The 17,224-nt window shown below is 48.2% G+C and overlaps 2 protein-coding genes across 8 annotated transcripts in view; one reads left to right on the plus strand and one right to left on the minus strand.

Moving 5' to 3' along the window:
• Nucleotides 1-10,025, minus strand: part of PPP1R14D (protein phosphatase 1 regulatory inhibitor subunit 14D) — a 17,778-nt gene extending 7,753 nt beyond the window's left edge. Inside the window, exon 1 of one of the 2 annotated variants that reach the window (XM_087746228.1) lies at nucleotides 9,913-10,025. The gene's annotated coding sequence lies outside the window, so the exon portion shown is untranslated. Of the gene's footprint in view, nucleotides 1-5,218; nucleotides 5,560-9,912 lie in introns of those variants that run through there. The other variant, XM_009473781.2, reaches the window with a different exon arrangement.
• Nucleotides 1-17,224, plus strand: part of SPINT1 (serine peptidase inhibitor, Kunitz type 1) — a 32,960-nt gene that overhangs the window by 3,781 nt on the left and 11,955 nt on the right. For 2 of the 6 annotated variants that reach the window (XM_087746217.1, XM_087746218.1), the window contains exons 2-5: nucleotides 371-482; nucleotides 2,039-2,128; nucleotides 8,657-8,795; nucleotides 8,979-9,452. In XM_087746217.1, the coding sequence (XP_087602343.1) occupies nucleotides 465-482; nucleotides 2,039-2,128; nucleotides 8,657-8,795; nucleotides 8,979-9,452 (721 nt within the window). In that variant the 5' untranslated portion in view covers nucleotides 371-464. Of the gene's footprint in view, nucleotides 1-370; nucleotides 483-2,038; nucleotides 2,129-2,420; nucleotides 5,209-8,656; nucleotides 8,796-8,978; nucleotides 9,453-17,224 lie in introns of those variants that run through there. The other 4 variants (XM_087746223.1, XM_087746220.1, XM_087746222.1 and 1 more) reach the window with 4 other exon arrangements.

Genomic DNA, 17,224 nt, shown 5'->3' on the forward strand with positions numbered 1-17,224 from the left:
AAACAAAATATCGGTGCTCATATTAAAAAAAAAAACCCTACAGTATTTGACATGATGACACTGCAGGGGAAGGCCTGTCTAGGGATATAGCATTGTCTCCTTCCATAGAAAAATATTCACGTGCTGAAGCATCATAAATTGCTATCATACTATATATTATCATTGCTTCATTTACAATCTCTTTCTTACTGGAAGACAGGTTAAAGGTCTGCAGCATTATTGCCCTACGCCATTTTATAAGGATGTGCGTGAGCAGCGCTGTTCAGAAGAACAGAAATCAGGCTGGCTGTGTTTATGGGGCGCCCGGGCACTGGAACACCGGCGTTCTGTCTAGACGCTGTATCACACCTCTTTATTCATCTGTTCCCAGAGCCCCTCGACGACCTGCCCAGGGAGCTGCCCTATCAAACGGACAAACCAGCTGAGACCCTCCATCATGAAGCAGATCCAACAACTCCAGTCTCATGATTTATGTGGAAAAAGTAAGTAAGTCTCCGCTGCTCCTGGCAGCCAAGGTACTTCCAGTTTGGAGACCAAGAGCTAGATAAACCAAAGGGAAAGCAATCAATGCTTCTCCCACTGATAGCTGCTGCTGGGCAGCATGGGGCAGCCTGCAGGGGGGCTGGTCTCCTCTGGAAGTCATACCCAGTCCCCCTGCCAAAGCCACATTCCTGTGCCCCGAGGAATGGTGGTACAGCCAGCCAGCAACATCTGGTACACAGGGTGACAGAAAAATGGGCAGGGCCATTCCAGCCCTTCTTTTCATCCTGAATTTGAGCAAAAAAATAAAAGCCTTTTCTGACCGAAAATTCCACAAAATGCTGATCCTGAAACTTGCTTCCACATCAGTGAGGGATAAAGTATTAAAGTACACCTGAAACTGATATCATCTCCTCTGCTTTTCAGACAGCTTAAAATTTCTATTCAGAAGACAGCTGTCAGCTATTTAATTTAAGCAGCTTTACTCATTTTTCCTTACTGCTTGGCTGTATCCTCCCCCTAATCTCATTCCTAAAACTGTCTTATTTAGACCAAAATTTCCCAGAAAAATCTGTATTGAGAGGCTCAGAGCATACTCAGTAAGTGCAGATTCTTCAGAGATTCTTAACTGTTAGAAACCTTGCAAAACCCATTGAACATCCTCTAATGCGTTTACAACTACTGACTTTTCAAAGGCTAACATGCTGGCCCGACATGAGCAGATTTTCACAAGGTAACTCTGGACCAAAGGACACATGCTGCCAGGTGTCAAGTTCCTACCTCCAAATAGAAGTGCTCTATTTTGGTGTTCAAGGACTGATATTTAACAGAGGAAAACAACCTGTATTTTCTTTGGTCCCGAGGAACTCCAGACAGGCTGGCATTAAGATCAGAGAAAGAGGACCAGACTTACAAGAGAAGTCACCTGGCATCCCTGAGTAAATAAAAAAATTTGCAGCAGCTGAAGGGCTGGCAGGGAAGTTGCCCCCTTTCTCCATCCCCTGTGCTGACTCTGGTGCTCTTCATTGAGCAGTTCAGTTCAAGTCTACATGAAAGATGGGGTTGCCCTGTCTGCCAGCATAGTTGAATTCATGAAGCACAGGATCCAGAAGTCACAGAATAGGTGTGAGGAAGAGGGAAAGGGGAATATAACCTGCCCTAATGGCTCTTTAAACAGCTTGAGCTGCTGTGGACTTGGAAGATCACTTGAGCGTGAGCAATGCCCTGAGATACCACATCTGCAAAGGTCCACAGGCAGACTCACCCCACCATCCAGACTCTATCGACAAAGTAATAAGCAGACCTGGTGCCCTTGTGCTGCTCTATCAGTGTCACCCTGCAACGGAATAAGACATTCAGTGGGGGATGTCAGAGGGCCTCTCAGGAAAGCTGTAAGCCAAAATGAGCCAGATTACAGGATGTTCATCATACTGCTTTGGCTTGTATGAGCTTAGTCGTGAATTCTTTGTAATGAGAAGGTGGCAATATAGAAATAAACGTTTACAGATAAAGCAGGCCTCATCCAGTAATAAACTATTTTAATCTATCATTAAATCAGGAGGAAGAAGCAAAAAGACTGTGTACAAGATCACCCCATGAGGGTGTGGTAGAAGTTCCTGCAGGCACAGGATTGGGCGCCTCATACAGGGTAAGTGATATTGTCCCCTTTGAACGAGGCAGCATCTCCTACAGGTGCACCAGCCACCTGCCAGTGCTGGTAAGTGCCAGCTGCCACCAAACAAGAAGCAGCTGCATGACTCTCTTCACGGTGCTGCACCCCATCCTGTTCTTTCCTCGCATCACAGCAGATTCAGGTGGCCAAAGGGACAGAAGGACGTTCACTGTTTTGTTTGGACATGCACAGCGGGGGGGGTGTCAGAGATCTCAGGCATGGCTGGGAGATGATATCTTATTTTCAACCTAGTTATCTCTCCTTATAGCCTTGGGCATACAACCTGGACCAAAATTTTAGAAGTGAACACACATACTTGAAGTGAACACATACTAGAAGTGAACACACATCCTTGGGCAACTAAGTCATCTAATCAGACAACCTGTTTTTTTACAAGAGCTGTGCACTCCTAAGCTCCAATGGACCTCCTGCTGCAGTTGCTGGTGATCATGTCCTCTGCAAATCTGCTTATCATTTACGTAGGTGTATAAAGGGGGTTTAAACGTGGCCAACGCATTTGAGTGTTAGACTGAAACACTGCGCCTCAGTTTCCATGTGTGTGACTTGGGGTTGCTGCTCCTCCAGGCCTGCCCTAAGAGTGAAGTTTTGCCTCTGAAAGGAGGGGAGGGATTCGATACTGTGGAGCTGGGCTTTTGTGACTGTTTACGGCCCCAGAGAGGGCCACCAAACCAAGCTGAGCATCTGCGTCGTAGTGCCAAGCAGCTGTGACGCTGATCCAGGCAGCAGAGCAACCAAGTGCATGAAGCAGATCCGGTTACGCTCCTCTGTTCTTGAAGCTAATAACCTCCATCCCACATCTGTGACCTAAGCTGGTGCTTCTCTTTCTCTCTGAGCTGACGACTGTGGTGCGTGCTCAATAATTCAGCAGGGCCTCAGCTCATCTTTCCAGAGAACCAGGTCGTCCCCTTTCCCTTGAGTCCCAGCTTGGAAAGGAACGTTTCCCTTCAAGACAGCCAGAAGCCACTCTCCACCTGTTTTAGAAAATAATCACTTTCCCTGTGGCTGCAAATGTGATAGCTAACACAAATTAAACCAGGGAAGACAACAGAGGTGACTGTATCAATACTGTGTTGACACCACAAGGTAAAGAGGTTCTGCACCCTCCTGTGAGCAGGAACAGGCACAGAAAAAAGTTGTGTAGATCAGAAAACGTAGCCAGGGCTGGAGATCTAAAAAATCCAGAGCCCTGAGTGAGCAACCCCAGTACACCCAGCATCTTGACATCCATCATCCACATCCCTCATCCTCCAGTGTCTCCACAGGAGCACGGAAACCAAAAAGACTGCACCATTGCCCCAGAGCTCTAGCAAAAGACGGAGAGCACATCTCTCACCTTCAACTCCTGGAGACTTAAGGAAGCAGCCAGAGGTTTCCAGCTCACACCGTCCCCACCTCTCACCAGAGCAGTACTGCTACCTTCCCACCAGCATGCAGAGAGGAGCCTACATATTCTTTAGTCAGGCGATTGGTAATCAGTCTCATTCCTCTCCCCTGATAGTCTCGCCTTTCGTAAGGCAATGAAAGGGCAGTGAGAAGGAAGAAATGCCGAGAGACAGAGGAAAACATTTCCCAACTTAGTATTTGACTGATCAACCCAAAATTGCACTATTTGGCACCTCCTCAGAAAACAGGCAGGTCTCAGAAATAAAGGTAAGAGGCCAGACGAGCTAGCCTACCTGCCCGCCCGCCCTCCCTCCTGCCGCTGTTACTGGCAGTCAACTGAAGCCCAAAGGCTAATGGCTCAGCAGCAGCTGAGAAGGGTAAATGAAAAATAGTTGTACTTACTGTTTTGGCACACCAGAGGAATAGCAAACCCTGGACTCTCTCCTTATTTAGGCAATTAATTCTGCTTATCTGTGTCCATCCTCAGACATCTCATAGGTAGTGGGACGAGTAAGCATCTCCACTGAGGAGGAAGCCTGCCCCCCCCCCCCCCCGAATACTTAGGTGAAGCTGACAACATGTATTAGATGCTAAATGGAGTATTTGGGGATCTTTGAAAACCTGCCCATGTTGTTTTGTTGCCCTCCCTCTTGTATTGCTTTGCTGTTTCCCTACAGAAAGAGGCCTGCAGCACTGAAAGCATTATCAGTGTTTTCATGTGGCAGAGGTTTCAGCAAGTCCTTGAATGGCAGAGTTGGAGACAGGACACTGGCTGAATAGATGAAGGGGATCTTCCTTGTTTTCCAGCTTGCTTTCAACGTTTCAGGCTTGCAGAGGCCATCTGTATAGTTCTTGCACCAAGAAGTTTGTTGTGACCCAATGCACTTGAAAGGGTGCAATTACACCTGCAGGGACTGTTCTGCTGACACCTGCAGGGAAATCGCCATCTACAAACACAGGGGAGAGCAGCCTTTCATGGGAGGCACTGGCAGCTGGCCTGAAGGTGTTGAAAGTCGGGAGGTTCCCAGGGATGCAGACACTGTAGGATGTGATGGAGAAGGAGAGGCCGTGGGGAACCCCACAGCCGATCCTGTTCCACTCACAGGTGCTGTAAAGAACAGCTCAGGTTGCCTATGGTGACTTCAGTGGGAAATATTAAGTTTATTCTAATTCCTGCAAATTGAAGGTTCTTTGCTTCACATTTCCATACCTATCTCCCTGTAAAAGCCTAGCGTAGACAAGACAAAAATGCAGATGCTTTCTTGGTGTAACTAGTCTCAACACTATTTTCCATTCTTCCTTTCCCAGTGCTCCTGCCCTTAAGGGTTTACCTTGACCAGCAACATTAAAATAAAAGCCAGTGCAATGCAGGACTGTAGACAAGAACTTCCCCAAAGAAACAATACACCCTCATTGTAACTCCCTTCCCCAAAGCTACCCCCGATGCAATGGGAACGGCTCTCAGGAGGACTCAGCACCCTGTCATCCTTTCCCTTGATTCGTTCCACAGCACCAGTGGTTAGTCACGGCTCGATGAGGTCCCTCCCTGTCTCCTTCCTTTGCCGCATCTTTGTGCCGTCACTTGCATCCGGGTCTCACCCCTAAACCACACCAGGAGGTTTAACCTGAGGCAAATACGGCAAAACAAGCAAGTAAGCAAACCTGTCTTCCAAGCGTTAATTACACATGGAGCGGTTCCCAGGTAAAGCGCAGCAGAATGGATTCATCTGCAGCAGCCGGTGGGACGAGCTGCTGTCAGGAAGTCATTGGACGGTGATGCATGGAGCTGGGCTGCACGGTGGGGCAAAGGGGACCTCAACAAAGCCTTCCTTATTTTTCTGCCTGTTGGGGTCACTTCCTTCTGGAAGGTGGGCATCCACCGGCCGACGGGTGCTGGGGTCTCCATAGCAATCACAAGAAGGCTGGTGGCGCAGGCTCCTGCACTGAGTTTGTTACAAGCCATGCGTGTCTATGAGCTCTTGTAATCTTAGTCAAATATTAAACTATGGTGCTGTTTACCCACCCTGAGTCATTTCCTAAGTAGTTATTGCCAGACTGAGAGCAGGCACTTCTTAAAGACAAAGTTAACGATGACTCACTGCTTCAGGACCCCTTAAAAACACTCCCAAGTCATAAAAATTACACACCCTACTTTCCCTTCACGCTAATATTAATAACACACAGCTCAGCTGAAGTAGTGGGAAATTATTCGTTTGGCAAAAGATGAGGGCTGCGATGGGATTTCTAGGTTAGGAGAGCAACAAGTAAGTTACTGAGTTGGAGGAAAGCTGCTGCAGGAGAGAGAGGTTCCTAGTAGAAGTCTTGGGACTAATCTCAATTAAAATTTTAATTACTGAACCTCTCCAGAAGAGACAAGGCATATTTAGAAACTGTGCTACTGGCACAGAGGTGGGATACATCCCTCCTACAGTGGAGGACCAAAACTGTGATTTTTAAAGGTCAAATAAACAAGCCAGACCCATCTGCTAAGCGGAAAAACATGGGTCAAATTTAAGAATATAGAGAATATAAAAAGTAAGATCACATACTTAGGAAATTGTCACAAAAAAATCTAGCTGAATGGCAGAGAGAACAAAACCAAGATCCATAAAACATATACTATTCATAAGATGGCTCTGCAGTGAGCCTATGAATGATAGTAATATGATCCCAAGATGTATTCAGTAACATATTTCCAGAAACTGGAAAACATGCAGAAGAAAGGCCATTAGGATAACAGAGGGGAAATGGAGACTCTACCATAAAAGATGATTGAAAGATCATGGCTTGCTTGCACTATCAAACCGAAGACTGAGTTAGGATATGATTTCACTAAAATAAATACAGCTGAAGAAGACTAAAGGAGAGAAGATTTTGAAATGAAAGGACAATACTGCATGAGAAAACTGAATATAAAGTAACTACAAATACATTTAGGGTGAGCAGCAGAAAACCTTGCAGCAGGACATTAACACAGCCTTCTGCTGAGAGCAAAAGCTATTAAAACCCCCAACTCGAAAGGCTAGGCTTGATCAGCTTATGAAGGGGCTCATCCCTTCATGAACAATTTAAAAAAAACCAAACAAACAAAAAACCCAAACCAAAACCAAAAAGGGGCTAGAGATGCCAATCAAGGATTCCTCCCAGCTCTGCATTTGTAGGAGTTATGTTGCCTGGCACAAGCAGAAGAGACGTCATGTCCTTCAGGTTTGCAGGAAACCCTTGACAGAGATTTTTTGTAACACAACACTACTGCTGAGGTAGATGGGATTATTGCCAGTTAGACAAAAATACCAAACCAGACTGTTTAGGGGCAGTTCTGCCAGTGCGGATACCCAAGCACGGTCGCTGGTTTGCAAAGGGGACGGGGCCAACTGCTCCCTGAGCAGCACGCTCCTGTGTCAGGGAACTGCACTGAGTCTCACCTGGCTCCAGACCAAAGGCCTTAAATATTTATCCAGGAAAAAGTCTCCTCCAGATTAAATACAAGAGAAAGCCCCCAGCAGAGTGCCTCAGGCAGTGCAGAATAAAAGAAAGAAACAACCTTGTTGTCATTTTTATTTCTCCTGCATGTATTTGGAAGATGTGCAGGACAGCAAGGTCAGCTCTCCCTTTACCGCTTGCAGACTCTGTAGGTGGGTCCTAAAGACCAGGTATAAAGATGGGGTCTGAGTGTGGAGCGGGAGACACCCACGCTTCTTCTGACAAAGATTCATATAGCCAATAAGGAAAATAAACATCTCTCTGCTCTGCAGGCATGCATGTTTCCTGCTGCCCTACCATCTATTTTCATGGTTTTGCCTATATTTTTTTTTATACCCTACCATAACCAGATCAAAGCAATTCCCTTTTCCAAAGAGAAGTCAGTACTATACACAAATGTCAGCATCAGGCCATAGAAAGTCGTGAGAGGTATTGAAAGATAATATTCTGACAACATTATGTTCCCATAGTATTTGTCTGTGACAGCCAGGAGGGGGGACGTGTCTCTAAGGACTCTCAATAAAACTCATGAGGATACATGAGGCTGGATCAGAGGTACAGAAAGAAGCAGCAAGAATTGAAACACTGGACACCAGAACGGTCCCCAAACCCGCAAAGCCAGCTGCTGTTCGATACATAGCTGCTGCTCACCATCTCTTTTCGAATGTATGCCACTCAATACCATCTCACATTTGCTGCTGTTGTTTTAAGTGATGCAATATTTCATTGATGTCCAAGCAAATTACAAGCACTCCCTGTTTTCCTAAGGACTATGACAGAGAGATAAGAACAGTTTACCCAGGGGCTTTAGGACTGTTTACAGGCAGAGGGGGTGGATGACACTGGTGTATATCTGTTGAACAGAGGAATTTGATCATGGATCTGCAAGTAGAAGCAGGAAGGGAGAAAATACATGGAAGTTATGGCAGGCAGCCTTTGTGTTCCCGTGGCCCCCCAACAGCACCGTCTTGCAAGGCAAGGGCACTGTAAATGGACTGTGACTGATCTATATGAAATTGAGGAGAGTAGTGAAACGTTGCTCATCAGTGGGGGGTGATTACTAAAAGTTTTCACTGCTGTGGTGGCGGGTCTCCTGCCACGCGGGCAGCCTTCAGGCATGCTACCAAGTGCTTTCACTCAAGAGGAATATTGTGTCCTAAGAGCAGGGAATTCAGGATTTCAAGATGCCTGCACTGAGCATGAATCCACTTGCAGCAGTGATGGCAGCAGGCATTGCAGATGCAGCTGCAAGGTTGACTTATTCGGGTTAGTGAGACCTGGGCTCCGTGTTCTGTGTCACACACCTGGCCACGCCAGAGCGCAAGGGCTACTGCCAGAGGACACAGACCGTGCGCTCCCCGGCTTTCTGTTCCTTCGAAACACCCTAAGCATGGGGATGCAGCGAGCACCCAGCTGGTGGGATGCTCATCCAGAGTGGGTGCCCTTGCACCTGCGTGAGCAGAGAGTACCGCATTGGGCTCCCACAGGGAGGGAGCCTTTGCTCCCTTCGCCAGAAGGGTGGAAGATGGTATCAGCCCAGCTCTCCTCCCCTTCCTCTTACGCAATTCAGCATGCAGGGGAGTGACTTGATTTTTTTTTTTTCCTCCTCTCTCTCAGGGAGTTGGTTTTCACTTCCTGCACTCTCCGTGCCTTTGTCTCCGCTGGACGCAGCTGAAGGCACACCTGAGGGGTGAAGGTGCGGGGGGACGAGGGGGACACCCCGCTCCCAGCGTCGGTTTCACCAGAGACCTCCCAGGTGGGGTGCTGAGAGTGCACGCCTGGGGATGAGTGGCAGGGTAGGGGGACACATCGGCCACCCAGGGGCGAGCGGGGACCCGGAGCGTGGCCGAGGCCACGCTCCGGGTCCCCGCTCGCCCCAGGGTGGCATGCACCTGGGCACCATCCCTCCTAGCTTCATCTATCTTTTCCCTTCCTTTAGGAAAGGGATTTAGGTCTCAAGGCGGTGAGGATCGGGACGCCAAGATGGCCAGAGGGAGTCCAGGTCCATGGTTTGTACTCTGGGTCTGCTTGGTGCTGGCGGTGGACTTCGGCGAAGGGCAGGAGGAAAAACCCTTCGGTGAGATGTGCCTCGAGGACTTTACGGCAGGGATGCCAGATTGGGTGCTGGATACAGATGCCTCTGTCCAGAATGGAGCCACCTTCTTGTCATCCCCCATGGTCCATCGGAGCAGGGAGTGCATGAGAGCCTGCTGTAAGGACCCTGCTTGTAACCTGGCTCTGGTGGAGCAGGTCCCAGGCACAGAGGAAGACCGCATCCAGGGCTGCTTTCTCCTCAACTGCCTCTACGAGCAGGCTTTTGTCTGCAGGTTTGCCAGGAAGACCGGCTTTATTAACTTCTTGAGGAAGGACATGTACGATTCCTACCTGGCAATGCAGTCTCACGGATCTGGTGGTAAGGTGCCCGTAATGGGTCTGTGCAAACCAGGGCTGGAAGAGCACTAATGGCCGCTGGTGCCAGCTCCTTCAGCCATCATTTGTGCAGCTGTGCTGCCAAATGGTTGGGATAAAGTGATGTTAAAGATGGGGTTTCTATATGTCCCTCTGCCACAAAGGTTTTCCCTAACTTTGATAAACTCAATTAAGATATGTGCCTCAGTTTACCTACTAGTAAATGGAGAGGTAATTGTTCTTTAACCTATTTGAAGGGGGTGGAGCGAGTGTTTACCAAATGCAGGTTAACCTTTTGATACTTGACAATGTAAAGAAAAAGGTATTGTTTTTCTTCTCCCTCCCCCCAGGCCTTTGAGGTTGGAAAGTGAAATCCTCTAAAAATCTACACATCACTGCATTTTAAAGGGCTGCATTAATCTCTTAATTGCTCAGGGGCTGGAGGCAGGACGCAATCCACTTACCTTTCATTTTGCCACAGCCTGAATCTTGTGAGCAGCAGCCTGGATGGTGAGGTGTCTTGGTATCGCTCGGCTTGTTGGGGCTGGTCCTTGCTGCTGGGGCAGGGAGAGGGAGCAGCTGGGGGAGGCTGATTAGAAAACTCCCCCTTTGGACGTGGGTTTTTCTTCCCCAGTCCCTGGTTCTCTGCTCTGAAAGATTGCACCTGGACCCAGAAAACCAGGTGGAAAACAAACTAATCTGGAGCTGGCCGCCTGCCACATGCTCTGCTGTCTCCAAAGAAATGCAGTTTGTTCAGAAATGCTGTTTGTTCAGAAATGCTGAAAACATGGCAATTCCTCCTTTTGCCTCCTTCTTCCATGTTTTGGGGGAAGCCTAACGAGGCTGGGATGTCTCTAGCCTGGCTGGCTCTTTGGCAACCATAACCAGTTTATTATATGTTGATGCCTGGGCAGGGCTGTTAGGGGCTATCTGTATGGGTAATCCTCCTTACACCCCCTCCCAGCCCACCCATGGTGGGGAAGGAAAGGATCTGTGAAGATGATGAGGGAAGCATCCAGGTGGGTGCATGGGTCTTGGGCTCGATGGTGTGAGCTGAATAGGTCTTTGATCTTCTGCTGGGATGTGCCAGCCTGTGAGCCTTGTAGGTGCTGGAGGTGTGAAATGGCACCAAACCCCACCCACACTGACCACTTTTGTCCATCCTAAGTAGCAGTGCAGGAGTTTCGGAGCAGGGCACGGCTTCTCTGGAGCAGCCCTTGGGTGTTGCTCTGGTTTAAGCAGTGATGTGGCAGAAGTGGTCCTCCTGTCCTCTGTCCCTCCTAGTTGCTTCCCACTGCATTTTAGGGCCTTCAGGTAAATCTCTACATCACTGTTGCAGTAGTTGTCCTGCGTCTCCATTCCAGGCTCAAAATCCTTTCCACAGGAGCTGCAGTTAGCGAGGAATGGCAGCCCACATCACCAGGACTGGAGGGGGCATGGTGGCAGCTGTCTGAACTCCTACATGCTTTGTTGTAGGAGGAAAAGGGAATGCATCATCTCCAGTACATCCTGATTTCACAAGGTTAGATTAAAATACAGTGTACTGTTGAGCAATTCAGTCTCTTCACCTCTGTGGACCAGTGTCCCATACAAGGAGACTGCAACCCCCTCCTCCCTGGGCTGGTCCCAGGACCTGGCATTGCATGCATGCATGTCTCTAGAAAGTGTCCCTGGGTCACTGAGCTCCCTGTGCCACCAGCAGTGCTGTGTTTGCCAGTCCATGGCACCTAGCTGGAGCATCCCAGCCACTGATACGCAGGTGCTGCCTTGCAAACCATCCCTAATGCTACTTTCACAGATGCTGGGATGGCTGCAGTGGAGCAGGAAGACCCAGGAGGGCTTATCAGTGAGACGTGAAAAACATGCCAGAAATGCTGTTAGGGATACTCTGCCTGCTGAGGCAGGCATGCCCCTCCTCGCTCACGTGGGGCTTGCGCCACGATACCGCTGCGGGTGTAGGAAGGGCTCGGTCCCTTCTACACCCCATGTTTGCACTCTCGGAGGGTGCAGGGCGCCAGGCAGGTCTCCAGCTCTAGTGACGGACGCCGGGAAGCTCGCTGCTTCGTGTTTGGATCAGGCTGCAATGTTCATGCTGTGCTTTGATGGGAAACGCTTTTCCCTCCTCCTGAAATTTTTAGGCATTGTCTTTGACCGATACCAAAAGCTTTCTGAATCACCTTGAATAACATTGGAGGGCTGGGAGGAAAAGAGACGAAGGACTATTACTATTTATTAATCCAGAGCTGAAAAGGAGTTATTTTACTGGAGAAACAGCCAATAATAGCAAGGGCTAAATCAGTCCATACAAGCTGGGCCCTCCTCCCCACAGCAGTTGATGAGACACTTAAGAATGCAGATCTCGATTTTGGTTCAGATCCAAACAAAAAACTCCAAAACAAAACCCCAAACCCCTCCAGCCATGATGCTGGAATTGGGTCCATGCAGGCGGAATGGGCCTGTCTGGGCAGGAAGGTGGGCGCCTGGCTGCCACCGAGGGGGAGAGGGGAAGGGGGCGAAGGCGCAGGTGGAGGAGGCCAAATGAAGGAGCCTCTGGGCACTTAGCATGTCCACCTGGCAGCATAAGGAAGCTCTACAGCATTTTTGCTTCCGGACCTTTTGAGGATGCTTGAAGAGGCCAGGTGAAACGAGTGTTAAGGAAGCTGGTTTTGGCATGTCAGGTTTTCCTCCCAAATGATTATAGGCAAAAAAATCTTGGCCCAGGTTTTGGACTGGAGACAAAACTGTCTAGTCTTCCTGCTGTTGTGCTGTATCGCTGTTAAAATGTGAAGCTCTGCAGCTGCTCTGGAGCCTAGGTTATTGCAAACCACCTGAGACTGGCTCTAAAGGTCTGCAGGAAGCTTACGTGTTGCTTTATCATCCATCCCTTTCCTTTATGTGCTGCTGTCAGGTGTCCTAGGAGCCTTTAGGGTATGCCCATGTGGCAATCTCCAGATGTCCTCTGCAATAATGAGGATTAAAAGCATGTTTTTTCTATGAATAGTGAAATATATGTTTAGTGATCCCCACTAAACAAAAAAGCCACACATTGCAAGACCCACACTACTACTACAGGGAGCAGACCTGTTGAATTAAGAGGTTTATGTATGTTCAGGAGGAGACGAGATAACACTTGAAAAAGAGAGCACAGCTGGGGGCTGCTGAATGGGTGAATTCAATCTTGGAGCGTTTCCTGAGCCTGATGGAAGTAGGTGAAAGCTCGGAGAGTATCAATGGGGGAAGCACTGTGTATGCTTGCCCTGTTCTTGCTCTTGCTCGAGCATCCACAGTGAGACTGTTGGCAACTGAACACAGGGACAGAGGCAACCTTGCTCTAACCCATTGCGGCCACTCTTACGATGTTATGACTTCAGAAAAACCCATGGGTACAGGCAAAAATGAATACAGCTGAAATCTAGCTCCTGCATATCATCTGAGAATATTTTCAGTATTTTGGAGAACAAGAACTTCTGAGTCCTTTATAAGCTGGTGACGACAGCTTGGCTCTGTCTCTCACCTGTTCCAGCTAACGTACAGACCGAAGTCTCTGATGTTATTGTTAAAAGGCACTGTCCTCTTAAGTGATTCCCCAGCCTGAACTTTGGTGCGAGTTTTCTGCCTGGCTCATTCGGGAGGGGCAGGCTCACCATGCATTTTATTGGTAATAATGGAGCCCAGTGTTTAAGTAACTACCCTGAGCTTATTCTGGTCTAGGCAAACCAGTTCTGGGTGTGAAACTGGAAAATAACCTCCCTGAACCTTTGTCCGTTTCTTGAACTGAACCTTTTGTGGTGGTTGTGAAATGCTCGGTGACACTCTCCTGCCCCTGCTGAATTCAGGGCTTGTGAGTGGGAGACGGGAAGCGCTGGGGAACCGCAAGGTTCAGGATGTGTCGGCTCCTGCCTCACTCTGGAGAGAGATTTGCAGGTTAAAACTTTGGTAATGCAGTCAAAAAGGAGAGCTCCCCAAGTCTGAAGCTCATCCCTCTTCAAATGTTTGGTCCCGCGCTGATTTCCATTCTGCAGGCACAGTGCGACTAAAATGAGCGGTGCTGGGACCCCAGCCAGGGCTGAGACAGGTCTGGTCGCTGGTCTTCCCTTGGCTGATGCTGCTCAGCCCTGAGCCAACTGCTGGTCCTCCAGCACCCAGCTCAGGCCAGGAGAGGGGGAATTGCACGTTCAGTACCCACACCACAGGTTCAGAGGCTCCTGTATACTGGAAGGGCCCTCAGAGACCTGCCGGTCCAGCTGCCTGCTCGTGATGAGCAGCTTCCACTCCACTTGCTGTTAAATTAGTTTGTCACACAGAATTTACTGAAGTGCCACATGTTGTGGCTACCTCACATCTTGTCTCTGGAGCTATTTAAGGAGACTGGAGGAAAAAACAGATCTTTACTAAAATGGCATGAAGACCGTCAGGAGAGTCTTTCCTTCTGCTCACTAAAGCAAATCGGACCGGTTTCCCACACCCTGAGGAAGGATGGAAGGAGCCTAGCGGCGGCAGCAGATTGCATTATTCTGAGAACATAATTCGTTCAGTTGTGCTGTATTGTTTTAGAGAGGTTAAGTTGACCTGCTGTGTGCACCTCTTACAAACCACTGTAGAAGCCTCTAGAAATTAATGCTGAGAGCTGCTTCACTCTGCATGAGTTGTCAGAAAACTATATGGCTCTATCATGACTGTATTTGCTGCCCAGCCAGGATGAATCCCTACAGAAAGAGCCTGTATTTCTCTTTCTGCAGGCACTATGTTGCATTACCTTGTTCCCTTCTCCCTCTCCCCCTCCTCAGGCAAATTTACACTGTGGCAGCAGCAGCATCCTTCATTGCCTTTGCCTGTTACAATAGAGAGTTTTCTGCTGTCGATGGGTGAGATTTGAATGAACCCTCCCTGAAAGCTGTTCACTTTTGAATGACTTCCCTGGAAGCAACGCAGGAGCAGAGCTTTAGCATTTGCAGGGAGGCCCAGCTGGCTTCTGACGCCTGAAATCTCTGAGGTTGCCTGTCTCATGGACGCTGGAATTTGGGTGGCCTCATTTCTGCTCCTGTCTCTGCTACTGGCCTGCCCAGTGGCTTTGAGCAGTGGCTTTTGTCCCCAGTGAGGTCCTTCCCTTCGCAGTGCCTCAGTGTCCCCGGTGCAAGCCGCACTCGTCTCATTTGTAAGCTGCTCCTGCAATGGCAGACAACAGCGGGCTGTCAGAGCCCCTCAGTGACCATGAGAAAGCTTTCCAGCTCTTTCTAGTGGCAACCTCAAATCACTCTGAGGTATTCTCAAGCATCGCTTTATAGTCTCAAGTACTCAGGGTGTACCTTCATGAGCGCTGGAATGGAGGAAATCTGGTTTTCTGTGAATTTGTGTCTCGAGGGCAAGAGCTGATATCTGAGCTCCAAAAAAGAAATCCCCAAACTGGGAGCTTTGCAAGTGCTTTCTGCTGCTGGACTTCACTGGTGCCTGCATGTTCGCATAACGAGGTCCCTAGTGGGGTCTCTCCCCCCACCTAGATGCTTACTTTTGCAGCCCTTGTAGGAATTTAATATCTTTTAGATTCCTGTTCCCCCATCAACTTTGGTTCAAGTTTACTCATTGTTAGAGGTGACGCCAGACAAACCACTGACTGCATAAGCCTTAAAACTAGATGAAATTTTTAAAAAAAGCAAAAAACAGGGACTGAGGCATGAATACACTGTGAGCCATATAAATTTGGTTTTAAACATTTTGGATTTACTCTATCAAGCTTTTCTCTGGGATCATAAAAAGAAGATATTTCACCTTCTGATGTATTTTATAAATGGAAGCGGAAGTTGTTACTTAATGACGTGACTCCAGGAGCATGCGTTCCACAATAAAGAGAGCGACACAGAACAGCATCATAAAGCTTTACGCTCCCTGTTAATTACAGAGTTTTACAGCAGAAACTTTCCATAGTCAAAAGAGCATTATAGCAAAGGTAACTTTCGTTTTTCAAGCAGACTTTCAGAGCAAACCAAACTGAATGGAAGATCTCCCTTCTATGAGCAGTTTGTTGATACTCACTCTGGCTCAGTCAGCACTCGGTTTTGAAGCTCAGGTGGAGAACAGCCACGTTGCCACTGAAGGCTTTGTATAGTCAGTGTAGGAGAAATACTCCAAAGTCACTGAGCTTTCAGACTTCCTAAGGAGAAAAGGGAGAAACTTGAAAATGAAGTTCTTAATTTCTAGTGGGAGTTCCTCCTTGGCAGTCACCGCACATAAGCAAATACTCTGACTTCTGGAGGTGAGGAGGGTCGTGGAATTTGGCTCATCAGAGATGGGATCTGGAGAGGTTGCTGACTCATTGATCAGAACCAACCTTTTATTTCATTGTGCAATCCACAACCCAAAGTAACTAAATTGACCTGTGGAGAAATATGTGGCCTGCTTTTTTTTTTAAGTGTACATGCTTAAAAATGACAAGGAAAAAACGTGATTTGGAGTTGTTGTGAGTTAATGACCGGCCTCTGCGGTGCTGAAGAACTGGTCTTTCCCTTGCGCAATCGCATCCACCTACTGAGCTCACCCTGGCAGAAGGGTGGCAGGGAGCAGGCTGCGCTTCTCCCTGACAGGGTCATGGTTTTTGCCTGGGAGGAATGGCAGGAATGTGCCCCCTTTCCAGGGCTCGTAGCGCTGTGTACAAGGTGGTTGTGGGGCTGTTTTTCCCTGTTTGGTTTGGAAGGTGTTGCCAGCTCCAGTCATTGCTTTTGCCTATGAATGTTCTTGCGGCAAGACAGCTTAAAAATAAAGCAAAACTCCATTTATTTGTTCTACTGGCCCTGCTCAAACCCAAGAGGTGCCAGGCTCTCTTGGCCCTGCTTGGTGCCTTTCAGCAAGCAGTCTTTGTGCCTGATTGAGACAGGACCCGTCACTCTGGGATGCAGCCTTGAGGAAGGAGCAGCAGGAAGGTATGCCTCGCCCAAAGCTGACAGGACACCAGGGTGGGCACCTCTGCTTGTGATGTTGTTGTTGTTGCTTGTGATGATGTTGTTCTCTTGTCTTCCTGGCCTCTTTCAGTCCAGCTGGGTATCCTCTGCCTGTTTTGGTGGTTGGATCAAGCTCAACAATATGAGTATCTCGGCTGCAGGAGGAACCTCAGGGGGCTGGTACGCACATACCCTCCCCGATTCCGCAGCCCAACAGGCTGAGCGCAGTGCTCAAATGTGCAGACAAGGGAAGGTTTGTTTTCCCTGTGACTTCCTGGCATCAGCAGCATTTGTAAGACCAGAATAGAATGAATATGTCTTCATTTGGTAAAAGATACTAGAAAATAGAAGATTCTGGGTGGATTTGTGGTAACTGATCTGGAATACGTGTTGCAAAGGCCTCTATCCTACTGAATTTAGTGATGAAAGAACTAAAAAGTAGCTTGTTTTGAATGACAGGTTTGTTGGTATATATGCCTTATATTAAAGGTCCCTTCAGGAGGCTCTAGCAAATGTCAGCAGCTGGGACCTGAATCCAGAAACACTCAAACAGAAAATTAGGAGCAAATCTACAGCAGTGAAAATAATTAGCTGATGGAGTAGTTTTCTAAGGGGTTTGGGCACTAATCCTCTTCTTCAGTCACAGTCAATATAACAGTGTAATGGTAGAGTGATTTATATCTAACTTATAAATGACAATCAATGCCTTTACAAAAGAGTCAGGCTGAACTTGAACATTGAGTCTTGGACTTGGTACAGGCGCTACCAGGTGGAGTTTTATGGGCTGAGCTACTCAGGAAGCCTGTGATCAGAGATGTTCAGGCCAAAAGGAGTTATGAGTCAG

This window comes from Nipponia nippon, unplaced genomic scaffold (genome assembly GCF_047370975.1).
Source record: "Nipponia nippon isolate SJK-2023a ecotype South Korea unplaced genomic scaffold, ASM4737097v1 scaffold_10, whole genome shotgun sequence".
In the NCBI taxonomy this organism is placed as follows: Eukaryota; Metazoa; Chordata; class Aves; order Pelecaniformes; family Threskiornithidae; genus Nipponia; species Nipponia nippon.